Source organism: Apiospora hydei (assembly GCF_038363865.1).
Source record: "Apiospora hydei strain CBS 114990 chromosome Unknown utg000007l_segment0_segment0, whole genome shotgun sequence".
NCBI lineage: Eukaryota > Fungi > Ascomycota > Sordariomycetes > Amphisphaeriales > Apiosporaceae > Apiospora > Apiospora hydei.
Window position 1 is genome coordinate 4,092,134 of NW_027117366.1, and position 24,445 is coordinate 4,116,578.

At 53.9% G+C, this 24,445-nt stretch overlaps 10 protein-coding genes across 10 annotated transcripts; 5 read left to right on the top strand and 5 right to left on the bottom strand.

The window, feature by feature from the left end:
* Nucleotides 1-789: 789 nt before the first annotated feature.
* On the top strand, nt 790-2,002 carry PG997_010411 (uncharacterized protein; the record flags this gene model as incomplete). Its single annotated transcript, XM_066814726.1, has 2 exons — nt 790-1,535; nt 1,627-2,002. 2 exons carry the CDS (start codon nt 790-792, stop codon nt 2,000-2,002), a joined length of 1,122 nt encoding a protein of 373 aa, XP_066666688.1.
* Nucleotides 2,003-2,546: 544 nt separating this feature from the next.
* Nucleotides 2,547-3,470, top strand: PG997_010412 (uncharacterized protein; the record flags this gene model as incomplete). The annotated part of the gene is made up of 1 exon (XM_066814727.1): nt 2,547-3,470. One exon carries the CDS (start codon nt 2,547-2,549, stop codon nt 3,468-3,470), a length of 924 nt encoding a protein of 307 aa, XP_066666689.1.
* Nucleotides 3,471-5,775: 2,305 nt separating this feature from the next.
* PG997_010413 (uncharacterized protein) lies at nt 5,776-7,381 on the bottom strand (the record flags this gene model as incomplete). Its single annotated transcript, XM_066814728.1, has 2 exons — nt 5,776-7,146; nt 7,205-7,381. The coding sequence occupies 2 exons, from the start codon at nt 7,379-7,381 to the stop codon at nt 5,776-5,778; spliced, it is 1,548 nt and encodes a 515-aa protein (XP_066666690.1).
* Nucleotides 7,382-8,561: 1,180 nt separating this feature from the next.
* Nucleotides 8,562-9,297, bottom strand: PG997_010414 (ER-derived vesicles protein ERV14; the record flags this gene model as incomplete). Its single annotated transcript, XM_066814729.1, has 4 exons — nt 8,562-8,654; nt 8,716-8,782; nt 8,843-8,998; nt 9,197-9,297. 4 exons carry the CDS (start codon nt 9,295-9,297, stop codon nt 8,562-8,564), a joined length of 417 nt encoding a protein of 138 aa, XP_066666691.1.
* Nucleotides 9,298-10,980: 1,683 nt separating this feature from the next.
* Nucleotides 10,981-12,353, bottom strand: PG997_010415 (uncharacterized protein; the record flags this gene model as incomplete). The annotated part of the gene is made up of 3 exons (XM_066814730.1): nt 10,981-11,637; nt 11,712-12,122; nt 12,207-12,353. The coding sequence occupies 3 exons, from the start codon at nt 12,351-12,353 to the stop codon at nt 10,981-10,983; spliced, it is 1,215 nt and encodes a 404-aa protein (XP_066666692.1).
* Nucleotides 12,354-13,381: 1,028 nt separating this feature from the next.
* On the top strand, nt 13,382-15,210 carry PG997_010416 (kynurenine 3-monooxygenase; the record flags this gene model as incomplete). Its single annotated transcript, XM_066814731.1, has 4 exons — nt 13,382-13,490; nt 13,663-13,880; nt 13,946-14,380; nt 14,431-15,210. 4 exons carry the CDS (start codon nt 13,382-13,384, stop codon nt 15,208-15,210), a joined length of 1,542 nt encoding a protein of 513 aa, XP_066666693.1.
* Nucleotides 15,211-15,532: 322 nt separating this feature from the next.
* On the bottom strand, nt 15,533-17,162 carry PG997_010417 (uncharacterized protein; the record flags this gene model as incomplete). The annotated part of the gene is made up of 3 exons (XM_066814732.1): nt 15,533-15,882; nt 15,945-16,360; nt 16,483-17,162. 3 exons carry the CDS (start codon nt 17,160-17,162, stop codon nt 15,533-15,535), a joined length of 1,446 nt encoding a protein of 481 aa, XP_066666694.1.
* A 1,039-nt stretch (nt 17,163-18,201) lies between these two features.
* On the bottom strand, nt 18,202-19,834 carry PG997_010418 (uncharacterized protein; the record flags this gene model as incomplete). The annotated part of the gene is made up of 3 exons (XM_066814733.1): nt 18,202-18,742; nt 18,797-19,614; nt 19,730-19,834. 3 exons carry the CDS (start codon nt 19,832-19,834, stop codon nt 18,202-18,204), a joined length of 1,464 nt encoding a protein of 487 aa, XP_066666695.1.
* A 427-nt stretch (nt 19,835-20,261) lies between these two features.
* Nucleotides 20,262-21,297, top strand: PG997_010419 (uncharacterized protein; the record flags this gene model as incomplete). The annotated part of the gene is made up of 3 exons (XM_066814734.1): nt 20,262-20,552; nt 20,717-20,986; nt 21,043-21,297. Coding segments are annotated over 3 exons (816 nt in total), but the record flags the coding sequence as incomplete, so codon positions are not given.
* A 1,965-nt stretch (nt 21,298-23,262) lies between these two features.
* On the top strand, nt 23,263-23,757 carry PG997_010420 (uncharacterized protein; the record flags this gene model as incomplete). Its single annotated transcript, XM_066814735.1, has 2 exons — nt 23,263-23,298; nt 23,410-23,757. 2 exons carry the CDS (start codon nt 23,263-23,265, stop codon nt 23,755-23,757), a joined length of 384 nt encoding a protein of 127 aa, XP_066666697.1.
* Between the last annotated feature and the right edge of the window lie 688 nt (nt 23,758-24,445).

Below are 24,445 nucleotides of genomic sequence, written 5' to 3' on the forward strand. Positions count from 1 at the left end.
CACCTTCGAGGTTGGTTCAATTTGGCCCCATGTTTTGAATATGGCGAGACAGTTTACATGCGTCAGGCCGTCAATGCCAGCATCGTTGTGGCTATCTGGGAGATCTCCCGGGAGCCACTTTTACTCTGCCACCCCCTTTGTGCTTGAATGTGCTTCGATATCTGGCTATTGAAACAGGTTATGCATTCCGGTACTGCTCGTATGTCTATTCAAACAAAGCCACTCTGTGTCAAGCTGCCACAATTCAAACCCCAAATCGTGTTTTCAAACTCAGTAGTTTAGTCACTATGTAAACATTGCTGGCTGGTGTGGCCAGTTCAAAACAGAACAGCACACCCGTTGTGATACATCTGAGTACTCCAAAGCAGGTTGGGAGATACAGCACGTCATTCTAATCATACCTTTGCTTAATATGCTGTTCTATTGGTCTCTCAGAGAGCTGGCTGTTGTGTATCCCTTGTCATCAACCTGATATTTACTCCAGGGAGACTATGTGCTATTCGGATGACGTTGTCTATCTTTTATATTCACTCGATGGTGTCTGAACCGATGGACGGCAATCGTGTATTTAGATGGCGATTATTCCTTTAAAGCGTTTACGGTTCGATTTATAATTCAAAATTCTTCCTGTGCATCAGTTGTTCATACGTGTAGACAGCCGATCTTGACCTGCACACCCTTTACCCCTGATCTCCTCCTGATACTCCTTCACCCATACGCATCCATCCCTCTTTGCTGGTGTACTAGAACCACTAGAGATACTCGTGGTTCATCGCATCGACACACAAAATGGCCCAAATTCTTTTGAGAGAGGATCTCGCCATGGTCTGTGAGGCGCTTCGTCAGCAGCATCTCCATGATCGTCCAAATGCCTATCTTTCCTCGTTAACCCCAGAACCAACACATCAACCTGAAACCATCATCGCCACTGTGGCCTCTGTGCACCACGGCTTTCAAGGTCTGATCTTAAACACGATTTGCAGCTTCCTCAGCCCCCAAGATATGCTGAACCCGGTGCAGAGTTGCAAGGGGTTTTCCGATGATGTCGTGGAGACTCTCTACCGACAGCATCACAGCTCTGCTATTTTCTGGGCTTGTACGCGAGACACAATTCTCCCCCTCACAAACTGCCTCCGCTTCAACATCCCTCTCGACCAACACCTCGATATTTCGCGGGATATACCGTTTAGCGTTGACTCTACTCCTACCGCCCCTGTCGTCTTGTCAAAACCAAGTCCACTCATCCTCGCCCTGGCCAGCAGCCGCTTGCGCGCAGCCGAGTTCCTCATCGAGCAAAGAGCTGCTGTCAACTTGCCCGAGGGTGCCCCTGATAATGATGACGACACTACCTCTTTCTTGCAGTCGTCCAGGTGGTACCCCATCCACTTCGCCGTGCTCCTGACCCAGAGCTTCGAGAGGGCGGACGATGCCCTCTGGATCTTGGAGAAGCTTCTCGACCACGGCGCTTCGGCTAACCAGAAGACTTTGGAGGCTGGTCCATTTGGGATATCCCGTACGCCTCTTGCTCAAGTTATGTAAGTTGCTTCCTTCTTTCCGGGCAAGTCATACATATACCATGGCATATTTATAGTAGACTAATACGCTTCTCCCTTTTCCAGACTTCAGGTCATCCGCCGCACCCCTCGAAGCCCTCGAACTGCTATTAGCACATGGAGCTGACCCTCTCACGATGCTTGCCTGGGCCGGCCGTGGTCATCGTGCAACGAGGCTGCTCGATATCCTTCTCCAATCAGGTGCCCGCCAGCGCCGTGCAGCCGGTGGCCGCGGCACGGGGCCTTCTCATGGCAAAGTGCACCTCGCTCCTACAGGAAATGCCGTGCAATTATACCTTCAGTCGACTCTTGGAGTCCATGATGACGGAACTGAGTCTGCTACAGTTGTCACAGATCTTACGAAAGATAGGGAGATGGAGATGCAGACCGTCTTGGACTCTTCTCGAACAGTAACCTATGAGGTTGGGACAGGAACATCATCAGACTAAGGCCCTTCCGCATACTAGCGAGTCTGAAAACCTGTTATATATAGTTGCTGTGCTCACCCTTTTCGAGACTGTGTCCGCGGTCTCTCTAGTTGGGTATGCCCATAGAAAGTAGCAGAATAAAGAGTCTCATACTATATGCACTTCCTCCCCATACCCATAGGAATACAAACTCAAGAATACGGTTTTGCTAGAGGAAATTATCCAGAAAAGGGGAACTTCGCTGGCCTTAACATCTAAGTTCTTTTTGCCTGGCATTGACAGGAGAATTGGCGACACTGCGATTCACTCACTGGGAAAAAGCAACGGCGCCAAGGCGGCCAGCGTGTGTAATGATCGCGTGCCCCTGTAGATCCTCCGCGAGCTAAGTAAAGTGGGACGTGGCGCCGGAGCATCTAGGCAGCTATAATTGTCTCACTGCCGCATGAGGATCCCGCATTCTCTTCAATATCTCCCACAGACAACACTTCAAACCCCACCCAGAACCGGGCGACAAGATCGAACTCTTCCTAGCGTCTTGCCTGCAAACTCTCAGCGAACCAAAACCATGGCCACCCGTCACCCCAAACCCACCTCCGCCTTCGTCCTCCCCTCCGGCCGGACCCTGGGCTACGCCGCCTACGGCTCCCCGGACCCCGCGGCCCCGACCGCCTTCTATCACCACGGCTTCCCCGGCTCCCAAGGCGAAGCCTTCGGCTACGACGCCGCCGCCCGCGCCCAGGGCATCCGCCTCGTCTCCGTCGAGCGCCCCGGCATGGGCGCCTCGACCTTCCAGCCGGGGCGCACCCTGCTGGACTGGCCGGCCGACCTGCTCGCGCTCGCGGACCATTTGGGCGTCAAACGCTTCGCCGTCCTCGGCGTCTCGGGCGGCGGGCCCTACGCCCTGGCCTGCTGGCACCGCCTGCCGCGGGACCGCTGCATCGGGGTTGGGTTGGTCTGCGCCCTGTACCCGACCTCCTTGGGTTGCAGCGGCATGCTGATCCAGACCCGCGCGCTGCTGACGCTATGTCCCTGGATGCCGACGCCCGTCGGCTGGATCTTGGACGCCATGCTGGGCGGCACGGCGCGGGACCTGGCGCACCCGGAGAAGCTCGAGCTGGCGCTGGTGGATGCGCTCAAGAACAAGCCGGCCAACGACCGGGCCATGCTGGAGCGGGAGGATGTTCGGGCCGCGCTGGTGTCGGGGACGCGGGGGTCGATGATCAGTGGCGGGCTGGGTTCGGCTTGGGACGGCTTAGTTCTGGGGAGCGACTTTGGGTTCAAGCTGGAGGATGTGAAGATTGAGCCGGGGAAGGTGGTCATGTGGCATGGTGCAAAGGATCAAAATGTGCCGGCGCATATGGCAGAGAAGGCGGCGGCGCTCATGCCGGGTGCGGAGCTGCGTCTGAGTCCGGAGCATGCGCATATTGATCTGCCTTACATGAAGGCGGACGAGGTTATACAGAGATTGAAGCAGATCTTGGGATCATGATCGACCGACTACATGGAACCACTAGAAAACCGCATGTGTGGATGAAAGTATTGGATAATGAGCGGGTGGATCTAAGAACAGCCATCTGGGAATAGGGGTAGAGTCCCAGTACCATCGATTCATGCATCGTGTCTCGAAGAAACCGCCGAGACCAGGCACACTGTTGTTACTTGGCGTAATTCATTACAGATTAATGAACTATATAAGCTGTAAAAAGACATGTCTTATGCATCACCCACAACCGTTACGAAGCAAGACACTTTGGTACAGTGGCAGTACACTATGAAAAGATACATAGAGACTAGGGTTCGAATCCCTAGGGGTGTTGTAATTTTTTCTCCTTTCCCTCGACTCCTTTTGGCTCATCATTCACCCATCTGATTAACCATCTTTTGGTACTGTCCCCAAAACAGCCCGCGATGGCCCATTGACCAGCAGACAGGATATAGCCTCTCCGACCGATGTGGATTACAAGTCTGCGGCCTTGATGGGTCTTTTGGCATGATGGTTCCCATGAGGAAATTGCGATCCCATTCGGGGCTTCTAAGAACTATGCCCTTTATTCCCAATGGGAGAAGGGAATCCCAGGAGATTGCAGGCGTGGGTAAGTACATAGTGTATCTCATGACAGTGATCCTTCTCAGTCCATGCAGTGGACTTTTCGCCAAAACTTGTTTTGGTCCAGACTTTGTGATGAGATCACGAGGATAGCAGACCTGACTTAAAAATAGCTGCACTTGGACTGATTTCTGGTAGGGCGGCAAGAACAACAGCGCCTGCCTCCGTTCGGACCATGTCTATCATTACCCCGCGGACGCGAATATATCAACAGAGAAGGTGCGCATCCGAGTTGGAAAGCACCACGTACCTACCTTTTAGATACACGTAGCTGCTGCCTCCCGTGTCCGACTGCAGTGAGTCAATTGCGTCAGTCGTTTCCTGCAGTGCCTCGACATTGGCGGGCGGAAGGAAACATGTGTTCCAGCGTCCAGCGTAGTTGCCCTTTGCTGCTTGCTTTATGTTGCTATCGTCGACCCTACAATCACACTCGCCTGAATTCCTTCCTTCATGTCGGGTTGCTTGGACCAAGCAACCACAACCTGGGGATAGAGTTCAGGCAGAACACCTGCTCAACAGATACCTAGAACGAAATTCCCAACATCGGCAAACCACTGTTTCTTCTTCTATATTCTCACACCAGCAACATCATTCCGTTTACTAATTCTAGGTCTGATACCCCCAAATTTCATCCTTCGATCATGCAGATCTCATCTTTACTAAGTATCCATATTTAGTATTTGTAAAGCACCCGTTCAGCCTTTTTTTTCTTTTTCTTCTTCTAAATACCGTTTCAGGCTCACGTCTTCTTCGCCAATCGGCAGTTCAGCCCTCCTCCCTCTCGAGACTTCTTACACGATCCGATACCACACCATGAGCATCACAGACGCCACCGAGAGCCTCGACGCCCTCCTCACGGAGCCGCTCCACTTCAAGTCGTGGCTCTACCAGCAGCAGCTTCCTATTGCTGACAGGAGGTGGCCGGTTGGGAAACCCATCAACACCCGACCAATCCCGCTGGGATAGGTGGATTTGAGGCGACGATGTTGGAATAGGGGTTTAGGAATTGCTGTATGGTTCATGCGTCTATTTTATGTGTGAGATGATTTGTATTCAAGCTGTTGGTACTTCGCGTACATCTTTCTCATGTTTCGGCATTAGAGATGAGTTTCTTAGACTTGGTTCCCAGCCCCTTTGGGCGGACACCCTACTTCTTCTTCATCTATCCCATCGTCCTGGCCCTCTTAGCTCGTTTCCATCTCGTGCGTTGCCTTGTGCAGGATCTGTGACCCGAGTGCGTCATGCGCCGATAACCATATCTGTCGAGTTGGTATTGCCCAATAGTAGGTGCAAGATAACTGTGACTGATGGGACAACAACGGTGGCCATGATAACGGCAGCATATGGAACATCTTTACTCATAGAACAACACTGGAAGTAATGGAAGCAACTTGGTAACCCAATGGCATAACCAGACTGAATGGGGTAACAACCGTACCTATCCATTGCAGAGCCACCAAGTCGTACATGTACGCCGCAACCACATCATGGACAATCACAAAGCCACCATGATCATGTTGAAGGGTATCATCATCTATTGAAACATAATACAGCCGGCTCGAGGAATACCAACTGTGTACCCCAAGCCCTCGGACACTGGTCTTGTCCAGTCCAATCCAGACCAGGCAAGTGTGCATTCTCTTTTTTATTAGTCTTCCATATCTCTGCGTTCTCCCATCCCACGCCCTTAATCGTAGTACCGAATAACCCCATCCTGCCCCGCCGCCACCACCCGACTCGTCTCCTGCGGATGCCACTGCACACACGAGATAGACCCGTTCTGCGACGCCGGGATCTTGTGGTACATCTTGCACGTCTTCCAGTCCCAGAAGCACAAGAAACCCGCCGTATCTCCGGACGCCAAAAACTGCCCGTCGGGCGAAATGTTCAGGTCGATGGCCGACCCGGCGCTGTTGTGGCCCTTGAACAGCTTCTTGCTGTTGCGCCGGAACTTGTCCTGCGCGCTGAACACCTGGATCTCGTTGTTGCCCGACTGGTAGGCCACGTACTTGCCCGACGGATGGGGGCTCGCCCGTGTCAGCGCGAACTGCTCCTCCGACGCGTGGTACTTGATCGGCACGGGGATCGAGTAGTCCCACACCCGCAGGCTCTTGTCGTCGGCCGTCGTCATGAAGCGCCGGCCCTCGTCCACGAAGGTGATGGTGTTGATGGCCGCCAGATGGTGGTCGTACTCTTGGACGATCTCCTTGGTCCGCGTGTCCCACTGCACGATCTTGTTGTCGGACATGCCCGCCACGAACTCGTGCGCGTGCTCGTAGGACGGGTTGAACTTGACGACGTGCGGCGTCTTGCCCGTCGTGAACTTGGCCTTGCACACGCCCGTTTCCGTGTCCCAGAGCTTGATGAACCGATCGTACCCACTCGATATGAACTCGTTGCCCGAGTTGTTGAAGCAGATATCCGAAACCGCCTTGCCGTGGCCGTGGTATGACCGCAGAAGCTCCCTCTGGTGGTATACGTCGAAGATCTTGACCGTAGAATCCGCGCCTGCCGCGAGCAGCAGGTGGCCGGAGCCGGGGAAGAAGCGCAGCGCCGTGACGGCCTTGTCGTTGAAGTTGTTCTTCCAGGTGTGTATGAGCTTCTTGGGGATGTAGTTGGTGACGCTGCCGGGCTCCTTGCGCAGGTCGACGTCGAGGTCCTGTGGGACGTGCATGTAGGATCGCCCTTGGTAGTCGAACTCGGCCTCGCCGTGGAACACGGTCGACTCCTCGCCCAGCGCCTCGACCTCCTTGCGCCGCTGCAGCGCCACCGTGGGCGCCGAGACCACCGTGCCACTTTCTATCACGTCCTCGTCCTCGTCCGTCACGTACACGACTTCCTCGTCGCTGCCGACCTCCTCGCCCTCGGCGATCTCGACATCCTCAAACTCGGGCCGCTTGTACCTAGCCCAGGGTCCCACGTACGCGCCGTCCCCGTCCGCGATGGTCGCGTTGCCCTTGCCCTCGCGCCCTTCCCGTATGCGTTTCGCTTCGGCTTTCACCTCGGCGCCCGTCTGGTACTCGCGGTCGGGCCCGCCCGCGCGCTCGACCGCCCGGTGCTTGGAGCGGAATGTGTGTTCTGAGACAAAAGGTCTCCTCGGCGCTGCCCGTCAGGACGTTGTTCTTGCGCTTGCGGGTGGATGGGTCGAAGTACGGGTTCGCGGGGCCCAGCTGCTGGCGCGACAGCTCCTCGCCGCTGTAGGGGACCACGGCGTGTTCGGGGCCGGTCTGCTCGCGCACGATGAGGGCGTCTTGCGACGCCATGTTGGGCGGGTACTCTCCGAAGTTGGCCATGGTCGCGTCGCTGCTGCGGATCACAGCTGGTCTCGAATTGAGCTCCGGATAGCTACCAAGCGAGTCGCGATAAGTTATCCCGTAAATCAATCAAGATGACGAGATCTTAGTCGGCAGGTCGGGTTCGGTATTTCTCTTGTGATTATTGTAGTTCGTTATGGGCATGAATGAGTGTTGTATGAAGTAGGCGCGAATTGGAGGTTCACGAGAGAGCTGGGTTGGGAAGGCGGTAACTTTTTGAGAGAGCAAGCTTTGGGCTTTGGTTATCTCCGGTACTGAACGGGCTTTTCGGGTGCAGCATGTGGCTGAGGCTCTGAGCGGCTTGCATCGCCCCACTTCAAAGCTAAAGTTGTACCTGACGTAGAGGGGAGAGGGAGGAGGAGGACGGCCCCCGATAATGGGGTTGGCAATTTGGCAAAGAATGCAACCTTCCATGCAACCTGAAAAGGCCAGAAGAAAGGGGGATTATCAATCAGGCAGGTTCAATGCAGTCAGCTGAATCAGAAGCAAGTCATCGTGAGTCTTACGTGGGGGTTTCGCAGTGCTGTCAACAGCTTCCATCCAAACCACCTTCCAACATGATAAGCTTTCAAGACGAGACAAAACAAGCAGATGCTGCTATAGAATATGCAAAATAGCAACTGATATGGGGTATACATTTCATTACGTTTTAAGATCCGAGTACAGCCTGCACGACGCCGCATGAGGCAATCCTCTAACATTATGCCTGGCCGACGTGTTGGGAAGAAGTTGCCCCTTTGGAAAAACCGCCGTTGCTCCCAGCTCGCTCTTTTGACCAAAAACAGCCAGTCCAATCAATGCCAGACTTTGTTTGTGATCAACACCCGGCTCTGATAGCTTTTCCCGTTAAAACACTTTCTCCTGAAGCCATTCGTCTAATCGTGTAATCTTCGTCCCAATGTCCAATATGTTCATCCATCAAAAGTAAAGACACCTCACTACTGCGGACGAGGCGCCCCCGATCAAGGGACGTCAACGTCGCCTCCTCCGTACGCTGCTATCCTCTGACAATCATCTTCTCGGGATCCAGATATCATCGTTCCTACAAGACTTGAAACAGTCCCACTGCGCACTTCTTTGTATACTGCTGTGTTAGAGCAGCGAAGCCAAGCCGGCGTTCGGTCGTGTCGTCAGAGTAGGGGCGTGGCCGACACCAGACTTAGTGCGACTCGTCCTTGATCAGGGCAACAATCATGCTGTACAGGTAGAAGAAGAACATGACGAGGTGGAAGCCAAGCTTGAAGAAGGATTCCTGCGCAAAAGTATTAGCTAGATGCCTTTAGGGGCTATCGGGAACTGGGCGTCGGTCATACCTTCTTATGGACGTTGAGCTTCCGGAAGATCTCGGTCGCATCCAAAAGATGTGTGTTGTCAACGATCCTGGATTCGAAGGTTAGCCATGTCACAAGGCGGATGCATGAAGCTTCTGGGACAACTTACTTCTTTACATTCCAAGCGAGCAGAGGCAGGTTGAGGATCAAAGCCACCCAGTATCCGTTGATGAGGAACAGGAAGGTCAGGAATCCATGTACGGCGGCCTCGGGGATGATGTAGGTGTTCAGGCGGTTGCAGAGGTCAATAGGGTTGATATAGTCACTGTAGTAAGAGCCCAAGAGTCAGTACGATTGTTTCGTTGCAAGCTGAGGGTGAAACGGTGTTGCGGTCGCATGGGCAGAGCGAGGCCCAACGCATGACGTAAATGGTTGTTTATGGTGGGAGCTCAAGGCTCCCCGCAAAAAGCTTCCCGTGGGAGCTCCGGACCACAACCGCCAGGCAGGCCGAGGGTTTACGTACCATTCCAAATCGCTGTACATAATAGTGAAGAAGACCTGAAGGAAGAGATTGACGGCATTGATAAGCACGGCGAAGAGGTAGAGCCACGCTTCGCCCGACATCTTGGCGGTATTTGTGCTGTATTACTCGGGGGAGATCGAGGTAGATTGAGGTGTCTCGGAGAGTGCTCGAGGGGTCGCGACAATGGGCAACTCGCACGGGAAATGGAGGAGCTCTTGCAGGTGGTTTGCAGGTTCGAGAATCGGGCTGTTTGCGAGGCGGATAGGAAGTCGGTTTGCTTTTGGCAGAGCGGACGCGACTCGAGAAGTTGACAGATGCGAGCGAGATCCAATGAAAATCTCGTTTGCTTTTTTGAGTTGGCGATTGCGATCGGTATCGGACGGAAGGTTGGAGGTGGCCCAAAAAAGAGTAGCCTGAGGGAGAGGGGTTATATATCAATCAGTTGCCACTTGTTCAGTTGGTGACCGGCGTTGGGTTTTTGTTCTGTTAGCCTGGGCGGGTTGGTGAGGGTAGGCTTGAGAAAGTCCAAGTGTCCAGGTGTAAGTAGTAGGTCAAGTGTGGAGGGAGGGTTAAGATCCCAGATCAAATCAAATCAAAATGGGAGAAGGTTGGGTGTGGATGTGGATTGGATTGACTGGCGGATGGGATGGTGGGTTGCGCGGTTATGTGCGTGCTGCACTGCTGGTGCTGGTGCTGTGCGTTGCGGCAGGAGACGGACAGGCAAGCAAAGTGACAGGCGGACAGCCAGCAAACAGATAGAGTCTGGTGGATTCTCCGATATGAAGGGAGCTCAAGCTGGGTGCTTGGGGGGGAGTCGAGGCCTGGTTGCTGTAACCTAGCAATCAAATCGCTTTTTTTTTCTTAGCACTTGATTGAGCCGATAACCCAACCAACCCAGTGATTTGGCAGCACCCCCGGTTCGAGTCACCATGCTTATTGCCTGGATGATGAAAGCGGCTCGTCCGCCAGTTGCTAAGCACTCAAGCACTGCACTTGAACGTACTGTAATACTGGGTCTGTCATTAGGTCTGGAGCCAAGGTCTCCGCAGCCTGGATACTGGTAACGTCACTTCTGCTGCCAGCCACTCACTCTAGTCTTTTTCATTCGAATTACCACAAGTCTCGAGGTCCCTCTTAGGTCATCACGTTGGCAGGTTGGCCTGAGAGTGATCCCTAGGTTAGGCCATATCGTGGTCGGGGGTTCCCTGCGACTTGGCGCCGATTTGATCAATCGGGGCTGGACAGTAACGCGGGGTTGTTACCCAGCATTCGTAATTCCAGTCACATCCAATGGCTGCCGACGTTCAGTGTGAAGGGAACAGCATGTAAGAGCAAAGACAAAATCTACATTTGTTTTATCCGAGTATCATGGCTTGCCACATGCGTTTTGGTACTTTCCAGTACCTCTTCGCACCATATATGCGTTTTATCTTGCTTAAGGGGCGCGAGGTACGCTTTATTTTGTGACCAGCCCCTCGAAATTGCAGAAGCTTTTATTGCCGAACACGAAGATAGGGGTCTGAGACTGAATATGCTTGTTCGGATGTCTCATTGCCAGCTATGCAGATTTATCTGATCCTATGTCGCCCGTACAGTTTTATTTTGGTACTATTTGCAAAACTGGAATCACCTCTTACGGCTTTGACCAAATAGCATCACTGCCGTTACCGTGTGTTTTCTATTGGGGAGTGCTAACACGACGGCTAACGGCGTTCCGGGCTGGCTAGTCTAGGTAATAATTGCAACCCGCGCAATATCAGCTCCTGTCACCCAGGGAAGAGCTCCTAACTGCTCTTCTCCTCGGCAGCCGGCATCGGTATCGGCCCACCCGGCGACGTCTCCTGCCGCGCCGTCAGGATCTCGCAACCGTCCTCTGTCACGAGCAGCGTGTGCTCGAACTGCGCCGTCTTCTTGCCGTCAATGGTGGTGCTGGTCCAGTTGTCGGGCCACGTCACGTCGCGGTACTTGCCGAGCGCGATCATGGGCTCGATGGTGAAGGTCATGCCCGGCTTGCACTCGCCGACGGCCTTGTTCTTGGCGTAGTGCGGCACGTTGGGCGCGCAGTGGAAGGTGCTGTTGATGCCGTGCCCGCAGTACGTCCGGATCACGCTGCAGTTGCGCGCCTTGGCGTGCTTCTCGATCACGTTGCCGAAGTCGCGCATCAGGCAGCCCGGCTTGACCAGCTTGATGGCCTCGTCCAGGCACTCGCGCGCCGTCTCCACCACCCGCACCACGTCCGGGTCCGCCTTGGCCCGGTCGCCCACGTAGTACGTCTCGTTCAGGTCGCCGTGGTAGCCCTCGTGGTAGAGCGTGACGTCGAGGTTGACAATGTCGCCGTCCATGAGGAGGCGCTGGTCGGGGATACCGTGGCAGATGACCTCGTTGACGGATGTACATATCGACTTGGGGAAGAAGTTGTAGTTCAGGGGCGACGGGTAAGACTATATTGCATGTAAGCACCCCGTCAGTACACGATCCCGGTAGATACGACGGCGCTGGCTGGTGGCGGACTTACGTTTCGCTCTATGCAAGCCTTGTGGCAGACTTCGTCCAGATAGTCGGTGGAAACACCAGGCTTCAGCTCGGCCGCGACAATGTCGAGAACCTCACGTGCCAACTTGCAGACTTTCCGCATGCCATCTTGAGCTTTGGCGTCGAGGATCTCAATCTTGTTCCTGCCGAGCGTCCGGTTCTTGGGAATGCCCGAGGCGGCGTAGTCGGGGTGGGGGATAGACTTGGGGACGGTGCGCTTCGGCGAGAGGGGGTATACGGGCCGGAGGGGTCCAGTGAAGGAGTACGAGGGGAAGGGATTAAAGAACCCGGTGGCTGGATCAGGTTTAGAAACGACCTTTGGAGGAATGAAGTTGTGGATAATACCGTTGGTGCTCTTGCCGTCCGCCGTCTTGTGCAGAGACTTGTGGTCGCCCTAGATCGCATCGCCATGTTAGCTATTTGACTCTGGATCTAAACGCCGATGCGCTGCCCTGTATGGGGGATTGATTGTCCGTACCCAGTTCTTCTTGAAGCAGTCCTGCGAGCAGAAGAAGCTGCCTTTGATCCCCAGCTTCAGGCATGTAGGACATTGCAGGGCGCCGGCGTCGTTCTCGCAGTCGGTTCCCAAGCACTTCTTCTTGGCGGGGGGCTCAGAGTCGGCCATGATTTCGGTTTGTCGATCGCAAGGTGGGACAAGTCTAATGATATGGTAAGAGTGCTACAGGATTCTACCGAACTGTAGCGAAAAGTTGTGGTAGTCTGGTAAAAAGATATATGCACAAGCGAAAGTAGGGCTGGGACAGAAAAAGACAGAGAGAGATCCAACCGGTGTTCTGTGTTGGCTGGGTTGCGGCGTTGCGGCGTTGCTGGATGGCAAAGTGAGCTGATCCGCGGATCGAAAATGGAAAATTAATTCACGTAGTGGGGGTTGGTTCTCCGAGGGACCGCCAGAAGGACCGTGTCGGCGTCTTTGCAGCATGGAGCTTAGCCTTAGATTGGTGGGGGTGAAGGCAGTCTAGGCAGTTTACTGGGGAGTTGACCACGACGCCCACCTAGCGATTTCACCACCAAGCCATCAACCTGTGGGATAGTGACCCAGGAAAGAAGACTATGAGGCATACTTGGATATCGTATCAAAGTCTCCAGCTCATACATATATAGTTCGGTTTTCATTCAAATACTATTCAAGTGACACCACAGCGAAATGTGTCTTCATCGATCAACGGTATTGGTGCTAGATCTGGTTAGTCTGGGGTCTTGTTAAGGCAAGGCACCTTCCCTCTGGTGGGGGCGGCATCCATGCTGCTGACTACGTCCTTTACTCTACAGTCTTGATGGCTCGAAGTGACGGGATCGACTTGACGACTCAATTCCTACTCACGGATATGGTCTCATCACATTCATATGTTATTCCCGGTCTTCCACGTCGTGTCACTTGCTACACGTAGTTGTAGGCGCATGCATGCGCTGAATTGTACTTGTCATTGATCCCATCTTCTTCCTTCTCATCGTTCTCTCCCTCCCTGGTTAAGCTCGGAAAAACTGACCCGAGGCAAGCCGACGAGACATCCAGAAATCAGCAGGTTGGTTGACGCGATACTACCTCAACTCATCTACCCCGGGCGCCGTTTGGACCCTTGACCGTGTACATAATCCAATCTATCCATAACCTTGCCTCTCTCTCTATCCGCCATGGCCAAACAGAAGTTCATCGTGGTGGGCGCTGGCCCTGTTGGGTCATTGGCTGCGCTGTATGCTGCCAACCGCGGCCACAAAGTCAAGATATATGAGCTGCGCAGTGGTAAGTACTCGTTTCGGTTCAGGTTTTCTAACCTATCCTTCTGTCGCCAGTTGCTGGTCTCATCGTGATGGTCGGATATAAGGGTTCATCCATCGTCAATCCGATGATCCATGACTTATAGACAGGGCCTGCCCTCACCCCATATTCTCAAGGTCAACGCTGACTCGCGCAGATCTTCGCGACCCATCAACAACACCTCTCAACTTCACAAAGTCCATCAACCTCGCTTTATCCGAGAGGGGCATCAACGCCATGCGCCATGCTGGCTCCAAAGCCCTTCTTGACCATGTCATGATGTCAACCATCCCCATGTCCGGGCGCATGATCCATGGCCAGCGCCCGTCGGGAGAACTGTACGAGGAGCCCCAACTCTATGATGTTCATGGTCGGGTATGTTCAGCTAGCCATCACAATCTGTACCATACACTTGCTCGAGACACTGACCATAAGCGCAGGATATATACGCCGCCGATCGGGCAGAGCTGAACAAGGCCCTATTGGACATCCTGGAGAAAATGCCGAATGTCAAGTTCTACTTCAACCACAAGCTCACGGGCGCCGACTTCAAGCGGAAAGTCGCCTGGTTTGAGGTCCAGAACTCGGAAAAGTCCTCCAGCAAGTCCAGCGCTGGCCGCGCTAAGGAGGTCGAGGTCAGCTTCGACTTTATGTTGGGTGCGGATGGAGCGCACTCCTCGGTTCGCTACCACTTGATGAAGTATACCCAAATGGACTACCAGCAGGAATACATCGACACTCTCTGGTGCGAGTTCCAGATAAGCCCCAACAGGCGCCGCAAATCCGAGCACCCCATGGAGCGATTCCTCATATCTCCCTATCATCTGCACATATGGCCCGGAAAACAGTTCATGTTTATCGCGATACCCAGTGAGGTGAGTACGGCTTTCAGATTTGACCAGAAAGGTGCTAATGGATGACCTAGGATGGCTCCTTTACCTGCACGTTGTTCATGCCCAGTGCCAATTACGCCTACTTGGAAGCAGACACATCCAAGTTGCCCGCCTTCTTCGACCATCATTTCCCCGGAGTGACTTCGCTCATCCCGCCGAAGGAGCTCATTGCCTCCTTCGAGACGAACCCGCATTTGCCCCTTATTAGCATCAAGTGCAAGCCCTACCACCACTCCGATTCCGTGGTCATCCTGGGCGATGCGGCGCACGCCATGGTCCCCTTCTATGGCCAGGGCATGAACGCGGGGCTCGAGGACGTCCGGACGCTGTTCGCCCTGCTTGACAAGCACGAAGCCACCGAGGAGAGCAACGACCCGACGAATCCCGCGCCCGCGGACCCGTCCGTCCAGCGCAGCGCGGCCCCGGCCGAGTACTCGGCTGTCCGTGCGCCCGACGCGCACGCCATCAACGACCTGGCGCTCCAGAACTACGTCGAGATGCGCGACTCGGTGCTGTCGCCGACGTACCGGCTGCGCAAGGCGCTCGAGGAGTGGCTGTCGGTGCACGTGCCCAGCCTCGGCTGGCACACCAAGTACTCGCGCGTCAGCTTTAGTAATGAGCGGTACTCGGAGGTCGTCGCCAGGAGCGAGCACCAGGGCAAGGTGCTGACGCGCGTGCTCAAGGCCATGTTCTGGTCCCCGCTCGTCTTTGCCGTGGTAGGGTACCGGTACTGGAAGTACCCAGGCCAGCCTTCGCTGTTGCGCAACTTGTTCGGTTACGTCGGCGGTCTCGCGCGGAGCGCACGGGGCTAGATTAGCTGGGAGAGTATTGTGTGGCATGCACATTCTTAGGCGTTTGTCGGGCTTTGGGAAGAGGATCCGCCCCCGCAGGTATGAGCTTAGTTACGGGTAATACACGGAACCGCAACTCGAGATATATGTACAAATAGCAACGCAGGGGCAATATTTTCCAATCATTATCGAATTCATGTTAATCGAGCATGTTCATTTCCAAGGAGGTAAGGTACCGTTTCCATTGAAGGCTACTTATGAGTGCTCGCCAAGGCTTTCGGGTCAACTATCTGCCGCACATCTCAATGCACCGCTACAAACGTCTTCCGGTCTACAGTCTTACCTAAGTATCTTGGGCCTGTATGAAGACCAGCTGATTCGCTTCGGGCGGCGCGTCGAGGATCCACTCCTTCCACCGTCCGACGTTCACCGTGTCGGCCGGCGGTCGCAGCCGCATTCGCATGGTCACCTCGACGGCCCCATCGTCCATCTCCTTTTCGCTTTCGTTTTCATCGTTATCTCCCGGGCCCTTCTGAGTATTTTCTGTGGGTGATGGTGCAACTGTCGTTTCGAGCGTCTGACGCCCCAACTGCGCGAGCACGATGCTCGCCGGCCCCCTTCGGCCCGCGGCCGGCACCGGGACAGGTGGCAGTACGCGGGCGTCTGGCGCAGGGCGCTTGGGAGCCAGGGCCGCTGGGGGCGCGGGGTGTATACGTATGCGTCCCTATTCTTGCCCCTGCCCCGGTTATCGCCACCCATTCTCCATGCCAGGGCGGCCTCCTTCGCTTCGTCAGACTCGCTGCCCCTGCCCGCCGCCGCCGCCATCTGGTACCGGTTCACGAGCTTGCGGTGGATGTCGAGGACCGAGATGCCCTGGGCGGCGCGGTCGGGGTGGTCGAGGATCTGGATCAGGGCGCGGGTGAAGGAGAGCGAGTATCGGCGGTGGTCAGTATTGCCATTGGGGATACTGTCGGCGCTGCTGTAGTTCGCGGCGAAGCCCGCGACGACGCCGTTGTAGGCCGTGGCGCCCAGGTGCTCGCACAGGCCCGGCCCCGTCACGTTGTAGCCGTGCAGGGCGTGGGGGCTGTCGTAGAGGGTCAGGACGTCGGATTTGCCGGCGCCGAGGATTTGAGGCACGATGTGGGAGTTTATGGTTGGGCCGGTGAAGGATCTAATGAATAACGAGAAGGGGCGCAAAGGCGATCCATGATTAGTACGCTGCACCACCAACATACAGAAAAGGGGGTCGTATATATATAGGGGGCAAGAGGGGCTGGCAATAATTCGACTTACTCTCCAAACCACAAGGGAGGGCCCCCGTCGCTCTCATCCTCCCGCGCCGGCCCGCCGTACCAGAAAATGAGCAGACTCTCGCCCAGCCGCTGCCGCGCATCCGCGTCGTCGCGCGCGAACTGCCGCAGCTTCGCGGCCAGGGCCTGCTGCGGCTGCATGACGGGGATCAGCCAGACCAGCACGTCGAACCCGTACCGGTTCTGGAACACGTCCGCGAGCGCGCGGGCCGCGGCCGAGGCGCCGAAGGCCGGGTCGTCGGTCTCGGCCCAGTAGGTCAACAGGACCTTGACGGAGCGGTAGCGTGTGCCACCGCGGTGGCGGCCCGCCCAGCCGTTTTGGGGAGTCACGGGGTCGAAGATGGCTTCATTAATTTTTCGGGTGAATCGGGCGGCTTGGCTGGACTCTGGGGTGGTGTTGTTGCTGGAGGAGCTTAGTTGGCGCCGGGTTTTGGCGGCCGCTGATGTGGAAGCTAGGGTTTGCCGGACCGCGTCTATGGCTTTTCGCCAGTTTTTGCTGAGTTTGGCTGTCGCGATATTGATGTTTGGGGTATTGCTATGCTTTCTGGGCGGGTTGGTCCTGGGTACCGTGGCAGTGTTGGTGTTGTTGCTCGTTGAGTTGTTGCGTGGGGGTTGAGGGAAGGGGCACGGAAGACCCCTTAGTAGAGAAGTTCGTTTTGACATTGTACCTGTGTTGGGTATGGGAAACAGTGAAGACATAGTGTGAGATTGGATACTGTATTTCTTAGTACGGGCCGAGTGAAAGTGCGTCTATATATGGTGTAAATTTCAGAGTGAATGCAAATGCTGTTAATCAAGGCCACAAGCAAAAAAGCCCCTATTGACAGCCCATTAATCTTCTCCCATTCTGTTAGGCTAGCTACTGAGTGAGTTATTCAATGCGTGCAGCAGGTATAACACAATCGCAATCTGTATATGCTAAAGAGAACGGAGGGATGGTCGTGACAATCGCAATAATCATGCAGAAATGGTGAATGCCCTTTAGCACTTGGCTATGCATCAGGCGAGTATAGTAATTACCATGATCAGGGTAAGTGAGAAGCTCAGCGTGAGTAAGTGTTGCTAGTAGAGTAGCTTTTGTTTCGAACATGCATGAGCGATAGTTAACAGCGCAACAAAAATAGCCTTGAAATTTCATACAGCCCCTATCCACCAAAAAGAAGAGAGCAGGGGAAAGGGGGAAAGGGGGAAAGGGGAAAGGAGAAGGAAAAGGGAAAGCACTAACAGGAAATGCAGTAAAGAGACTATCCAACTATAATTAAGTCGTATTACATGAACCGAAAGGAGGACCATTATCTTAGTCATAGACATAGATTCCGCGAAGAGTTCCATTAGGAGAATCCTTCCAAAACGAGATGATGTCTTCCAGGACACTTGTGAAACTGCAACTGCCACCCTTAGTGAGGCATGTTAGCGAAAAGAGTGCGTGCGACTGTTGAGCCATGGCATCCCGGCCTGGATGCCATGGACTTTAGAGGTATTTCGTATTTGAATGTTGAAGATTTGAGCTACTGCTGGTCAGAAGGCTTGGAAAATCGATACTACCGTGGCTCTTGTGGTGACTATATAACGAAAATCCGGCAAGATAACTTACCTTGTGTGGGTTTCCAAAGGGCCTTTTCTCTTTCATAAGAGACCAATCCGTGCCAACGATCAACACGAAAGGAGAATGCTGTATATTCTCGGCTGGAGCTTCATGTTGCTACTTGTCTCTATGAGCCTCAAGAAACTCCGGAGGATACCAGATCTTTGTCGTACTCCCGTCATCCTCTAGATCAATGTGGTAGTAATTCTGACGCTCGGCATCGTATGTCCAGTAATCGTCTGGGAACGGCAGGATCGGGACTTCTGCCTCACTCGTATAATCGATATAGCGGCCACCTTCGTTTGTGGGAAAACTACCGCACGCGACGGCCTCTCCAGCCATGCTTCTGGGAACGTCTCCAATGCCGCCTGTGATGTGAGTTTCACCTGAGTAGATGTAATCATGAGCGGGCGATGAAATGGACGTTGGTTGTTGGTGATATTCGTGTTGCTCTCGAATATGTTCTTCCATTTCCTGGGGATAGTCCCATTGTTCTGTTGCTTCACCACGGCGATTCATGCTTGTTTCTCGCTTCTTAGCTCGTGTCAAGATATCCGAGTTTGATGATGTATAGTTGGACCGCAGCGGCGGTCTGGTTGGCACCGACGGGGTTTCGTAATAATCCGAGGTGGCCTCACATAAGCCTTCGAGGGAAATTCTAAATGATGAATTAGTCACATTTTGGGTTGATAGAGTCGTAATGTTTGTTGACCTTTGATTATCAATGTCTTCTGAACCCTTCGTTTGGACTGGAAGTCCCTTGCCTGCGATAATGTCTTTCACCTTGCGAGTCCTCGCTGCCCGCTTTATCTCTCGTCCCAGGAGTGAGCTTGCTAGCTTTGACATGGCCCTGGAGAGCTGTTGTAGCTTTGGAACCTCTGGTCTCACCGCTGGGAGCCGATGGCCTTTATCTTCCTCTGTCCGGTCTCCAAAACTGCAACCTTCGTCTGACACCCCAAGCCTTTCTGCAAATGCCTGTAGCTCCGAAGAAGACGGTGAACTATTGCTCCTTGGGTTCTCCATGGTATGGATATGCTCACATGCTGGTGGTCTGTTGTTGCATGCAGAGTCCGCTGTATGTATGCTGCCATTCGTTGAGGCACATCGATGCATGCCATCGGGTGTGTTATTGTACCACACATAGTGATTGACGCCGCCTGGACCGCCGAGCCGACAGACGTCTTCGGTACAACAGGCACAGCTCTCTGAAAGATCACCCTGACCTAGGATATGCAACGCTAGCGGTGATGGTCCAGTGGCATCCTCGGATGGACGAGAGTGGCCGAACAAGATGTTCTCGAAGCGAGGTATTTCGGTGACACGGTGCGACGTCTCGAATCGCTGTTTCTGACCAATGATATTGAACGCGATGAAGACAATATTAAAACCGCTAGGGGGATCTCCGATTTCATGGCCTATGATTTGCTCAACAATATCTCTACTGATGAGGTTTTCGCTGCAGTCCGAGTCGAATGTTGCCAAGACAGAAGCATCGTACGATGCACGGAATTCGCTAGATCGGGATTTGGGCTGGCGAGATAAGCTCAGTGAAATTCTTTCAACTCGTACAGTATGGCGACCCTTTCAAACCGATGATCAGCTCGCAATACTTAGTCATTCGTAACAACGTGTGGTAAATGCTTACCTCTAGTGAGTTGACAGACCCTGACTTATGTTTGCCCAACACGAGACACGATGTCCATCTCCTGAATCTGAGTAGGTCTTCCATCTTCTGAGTGTGGTTTCGCATGGTAGTGAGGGTGGGATAGCGACGCGCAGTTACCAGGGCCAGGGTGGCAGATTGTAGAATTACTCTGGGCGTATTGTGAGGGGGGAAAGACCACCTTATGAGGCGTATTTCTCGCGTTTATGCCTTAGAGAATCCTGCGATCTGTCCATGATCAGACGCACCCTTGCATGATACCAGGGGGTTGGGGTTATATGTAACCAATTATATGAAGGGTCTGACCTTCTGCCCTGCACCCCCAGGCAGATCGGGCGGCCTAGGCAGACAGTGGTACCCCCTTAACAGCTCTCTTATTGGCATCGAAATTTACAAGGGGGTCCCTGAGGGGGTGCTACAAATGGGCGAGTCCCTTGCACTTATGACCGAGGGCCCTTACACCCTTGGTTTAGTCTCTTTGCACTCGTGATGATTTCACCACACCACTAAGGCAATGGCCCACAATCAACCCAAACGTGTGGTGCGGCCACGAGGATACCCAAAGCTGGCAGGTTTCATGGTGGAGCACGACTATGCCATACTCAGACAGTTTCGAAAGCTCGCCGTGCGTGATCTGCTTTATCTCCAAGCCGAGATTTGCGAACTTGAGCATGACTTGATGGACCAAGGAATCTCAGACGCCAACGCTAGTAATGATCGACAATACTACGACCGCGACTGGTGGCGTTTGCACCAAGGACAGGAGAGAGGTACAGGTGGGGAGCAGTGGAAGCTAGTGCTGAAGGTACGCGCGAAGCTTCGTGAGTACTGTGAGTGACCCCGACTTCAACAACCCCTGGCAGCTTCCCACATACCTATTAGCGCCACCACTCGAGAAGTCAGCAGACAGAGCAACTGTCGAAGATAGAAACTCACTGCTGCGCTGAAAACGTAGACACATCAATACAGCAATATCAGTCGATGAACTCGTACCGTCGGCCATCGCCGCAACAACGGAAGCAATTACACAAATACATTAGCTGTCCGTCTCTCGGAGGAGTCTGCGATTTCTCCGGCAGAGACCTCGGCGAACACGACTCGGCAACTTCTGTCTACGACCAGGTTCATCAGCATGACCTCCTTTCCCTCAGGGAGGATACTCTGGAGGACGATTTTCTTTCCAGACTAATGGTTGGCCCAATGCTGAGACTATTCCACCAACTCTTTCGGATTTTCAAAGTAAGATGTCCCCGGATTGGCTGAGTGGCGTGGAGAAGGTTGACCACCTGGAGCAGCGCCCGTTGGCACATGACGAGGAAATGGCTGACACCGCGCTCTGGCACTACCCCGACAAGCATATACGTCTCGTCTCTGACCTCATAGGCTCTGTTGTATCATCACTACTCCCGATGCTGTCCATCATTGCTCTATTTTACGTTGAACACACATTGGCAAGACTGGGACTTGTCTGTGCCTTTACTGTTGTTTTCTCTCTCTTTATGTTTGTTACAACAAAGTGTAGGAGAGTCGAGATCTTTGCTGCAACTGCTGCGTACGCAACACCAAGGGAACCCAGAGGCAAAGCAGCTGACCTTCTTCAGGTTCGCCAGCATCCAAGTTGTTTTTGTGGGGACAACGTCGAACTCTTGACGGATCTCAGGCCCCTCACAAGACCACCCACCAGATATATCCAGCCGGGTGACTGATCGCCGTCTCCCGCCTGTCAACTTATGGTCGTCTTCAGTCCATGTAGCAACGAGTGACCCAATGCTCCCCCCAACTGCTCATCAGGCCAAGATAGGAAGCTAGGTAAGTCCCAGATGCACCCAAGACATGATGCAAGATCAACAATATATGGTCATGCAGGTACGACTTGCAGTCCCGATGATTTGTTTATAACGGACCGTGGGTACTTCAACATCCTCTCATGTCGTCGAAACTCTTGGGCATGCGTTTTTCCTGGATCCCATTGCATCTATGCAGCAGCCATTTGGTATTTCTCGATGCGACTTTTGATTGCATGCCGCTTCCTCCACAAATTCTCCAAGTCAAAGAAGCCAGCGCATACATCTCCCTCCCGGCCAAGACCCTTCTCACCACACCTTTACGTCAAACATTCAAAACATTCCCTTATATCCTGTGTGAAATCCCCTTCTTTTTCTCACCTGATGGCTTTCAATTGGTACCAACGATGGCGAGAGGCAAATGCACGTCGGCTCCGCTCGCGGGGGACAACGGTGTCTTCCAAGGTGCCTCCAGATGAGGGAGGTAGTACCGAGGAAGCGCAGCATTCAGTTCACTCCAATATGCCACCTACTATCTTATCTGACACCTTACGTTTCTCGACAAAGCGGTTCCTCAGCATGCAAAGCAATTCTGGTTTGAGGTGAGTATGCTGCATCTGGTAGGCAGTGCTGAACCTTGACTCACTACTAAATCTATGATAGCCTTCGTCGTCCACATAAGGACTTGTTCATCAACCAGTCCGCAAAGGTCAAAGACCGCCGTGGGAAGGAACATCAGCTCTACCCGGTCCTCATCGATACTGGGGCAGCTTGTTCACTCCTCACAAAAGAAAAGGCAGAAGAGTTGGGATTGGAATTGAGACCAATGCTTAAGAAGATGCAAGTGATTGGGGGGCACTTTGAAGCTACAGCATACACCACCTTGACTCTTCGTCTGCCCGAGATTGGGCTGGGGAGATCCAGATCAATGCTGTGGTCCACACGCTCTCCGCAGGACTTACGCTGGTGATCGGACGGCATGATATAAACCGGCATGAGTTGGCCAAGAAGATTGTGGAGAGACAAGGACGGCTGAGGAGGCCTGACCGTTCAGAGTTACGGACCTTGGAAACGGAATTCGTTGGCGCTGTCCTGCCTCATCGAACAAAGGGTGAGTCAACAGATCGAAATACGTGGTTGAGCTTGCTGACCTGGTGGATTAGAACAAAGACTGGAAGACGAAAAGAAGCGAAAGGAGGCCAAGTCTAGAAATGCTCAACTATATAAGGATCGCGACAATGGGTCATCCTCATCTTCTGGTCCTTCGACGCAGTCGACTACGTCCGCTGGACAAAGCCATACGAACTCAACGACAGCTCCATCAACATCGTCACAGCACAGCAAGCATAGTTGAAAAGTGATGTGATGACCCTGGCGACGCTCCGTCGGGACGTTGAGATAGGATTCGGGAGCGGCAGCCGGAGGGGCAGGGACAGTTGTGGGCCTAGCGTTCTAGGTACCCGTCAGGCACGGGGTACCCGGCCACTAGGTTCAGCACGGCGGGGGAATAACTGGTGTGATGAATGCCACGAACTTATGTCCTGCATGATACGGATACGGACGATTTTGCATTAGACGGGGTTTATTAGCCACATGAAATGTACACTAGAGACTTGGAATCGTACAAAATATAGAAATGCCCCGTATAGACTTCGCCGACACTACAAGATACAAGTAGGTAACCTGTAATACCGTACGGGGCCGGTTGAATGAAAGACCCACCGCCCCCACATGGCCAAAGCTCGAGCTTCACTTAATCAGCAGGGAGTCTTTGCATCCATTCTTTTCCTCGTCGATCGAATATAACCAACCCATCACCAACAATTCCGCCACGCTTTCCAAACCACCGCCCAAGATGTCTTCCCCCAACCCAAAAAGACCTCCAAGACCCTGCCCTACCAGCCGCGCCTCCCCTACGAGACGACGACGCGACCCGGCGGCGCACCAGCCCCGCGACCAGCGACCGCCGCCGCCGCCGCGCTCCCCGAGAGCCTGCGCGCCCCGCGCCCGCGACCCGTCGACCCGAACAGCCCTGCGTACAAGGCGGCGTCGCGCAAGTACGTGCGCACCATGATTGCCATGCCCATCCTGCTCGTCACCTCGTGGGTCCTCTTCGACCGCCTCGCGCGCGGCGCCGAGGTCAAGACGTTCAAGCATTCGCCGTCGTCCGACCAACAGCTGGCACAGGCGAGGAGGCGGGCAATGGGGGCAGCGTGTGAGGAATAATGGCTTGAGAAAGGGCCATGATGAACATAGGCGTCGTATGCGATTGGGGCCATTGACGATTACTCCGCCTGTACTTCGAGGAGAGGATTTGCCCGACTGGATGCTACCGATCTACATGTCCCGAGCCATGCTGGCTGCCGTCGCGCCTGCCGGCTTGATCGACAGCCCGACTTCAAGTTCTGTACCCGTGGTCGCGGATGGGAAGAAACTTCCGCGTAAAACTGCTGCGGCTACCTCGAGAACCAAGGGTCACAAAGTCCTTGGCCTTGCATTTTTGGGGGTTTGACCCCTTGGCTGCTCAATCGACGTCGCACTTACCGACAACGAGCTGGGAAATCACACCAGACAGACTCGGGAACGCCTGTCGAAACTTATGACACTGTTACTACGGCTTGGGAAATCACTTTAGTCTCCACACGCCATTGCGATTCATCAAAGGGCGCCCCTAAATGGCAAGACTATCATGACACAAGATACCTACCGAGAGCTAGTACCATTGAATCGCATGTACCTGCGATGATCAATATCGGCGTATTGCTTTGGAAGATGCCGCCTGCAGAAGTGCTGTGCGGGCAGTTCTTCGGTAACGATGCCCCGCCCTGTCGCTTCCTGCCAGTCAACGGGGGAGAGATTCCTGCGGGCTTAGACCATTTAGGCAATTGGAGGTATCTCGTCCAATAGGGGCCGC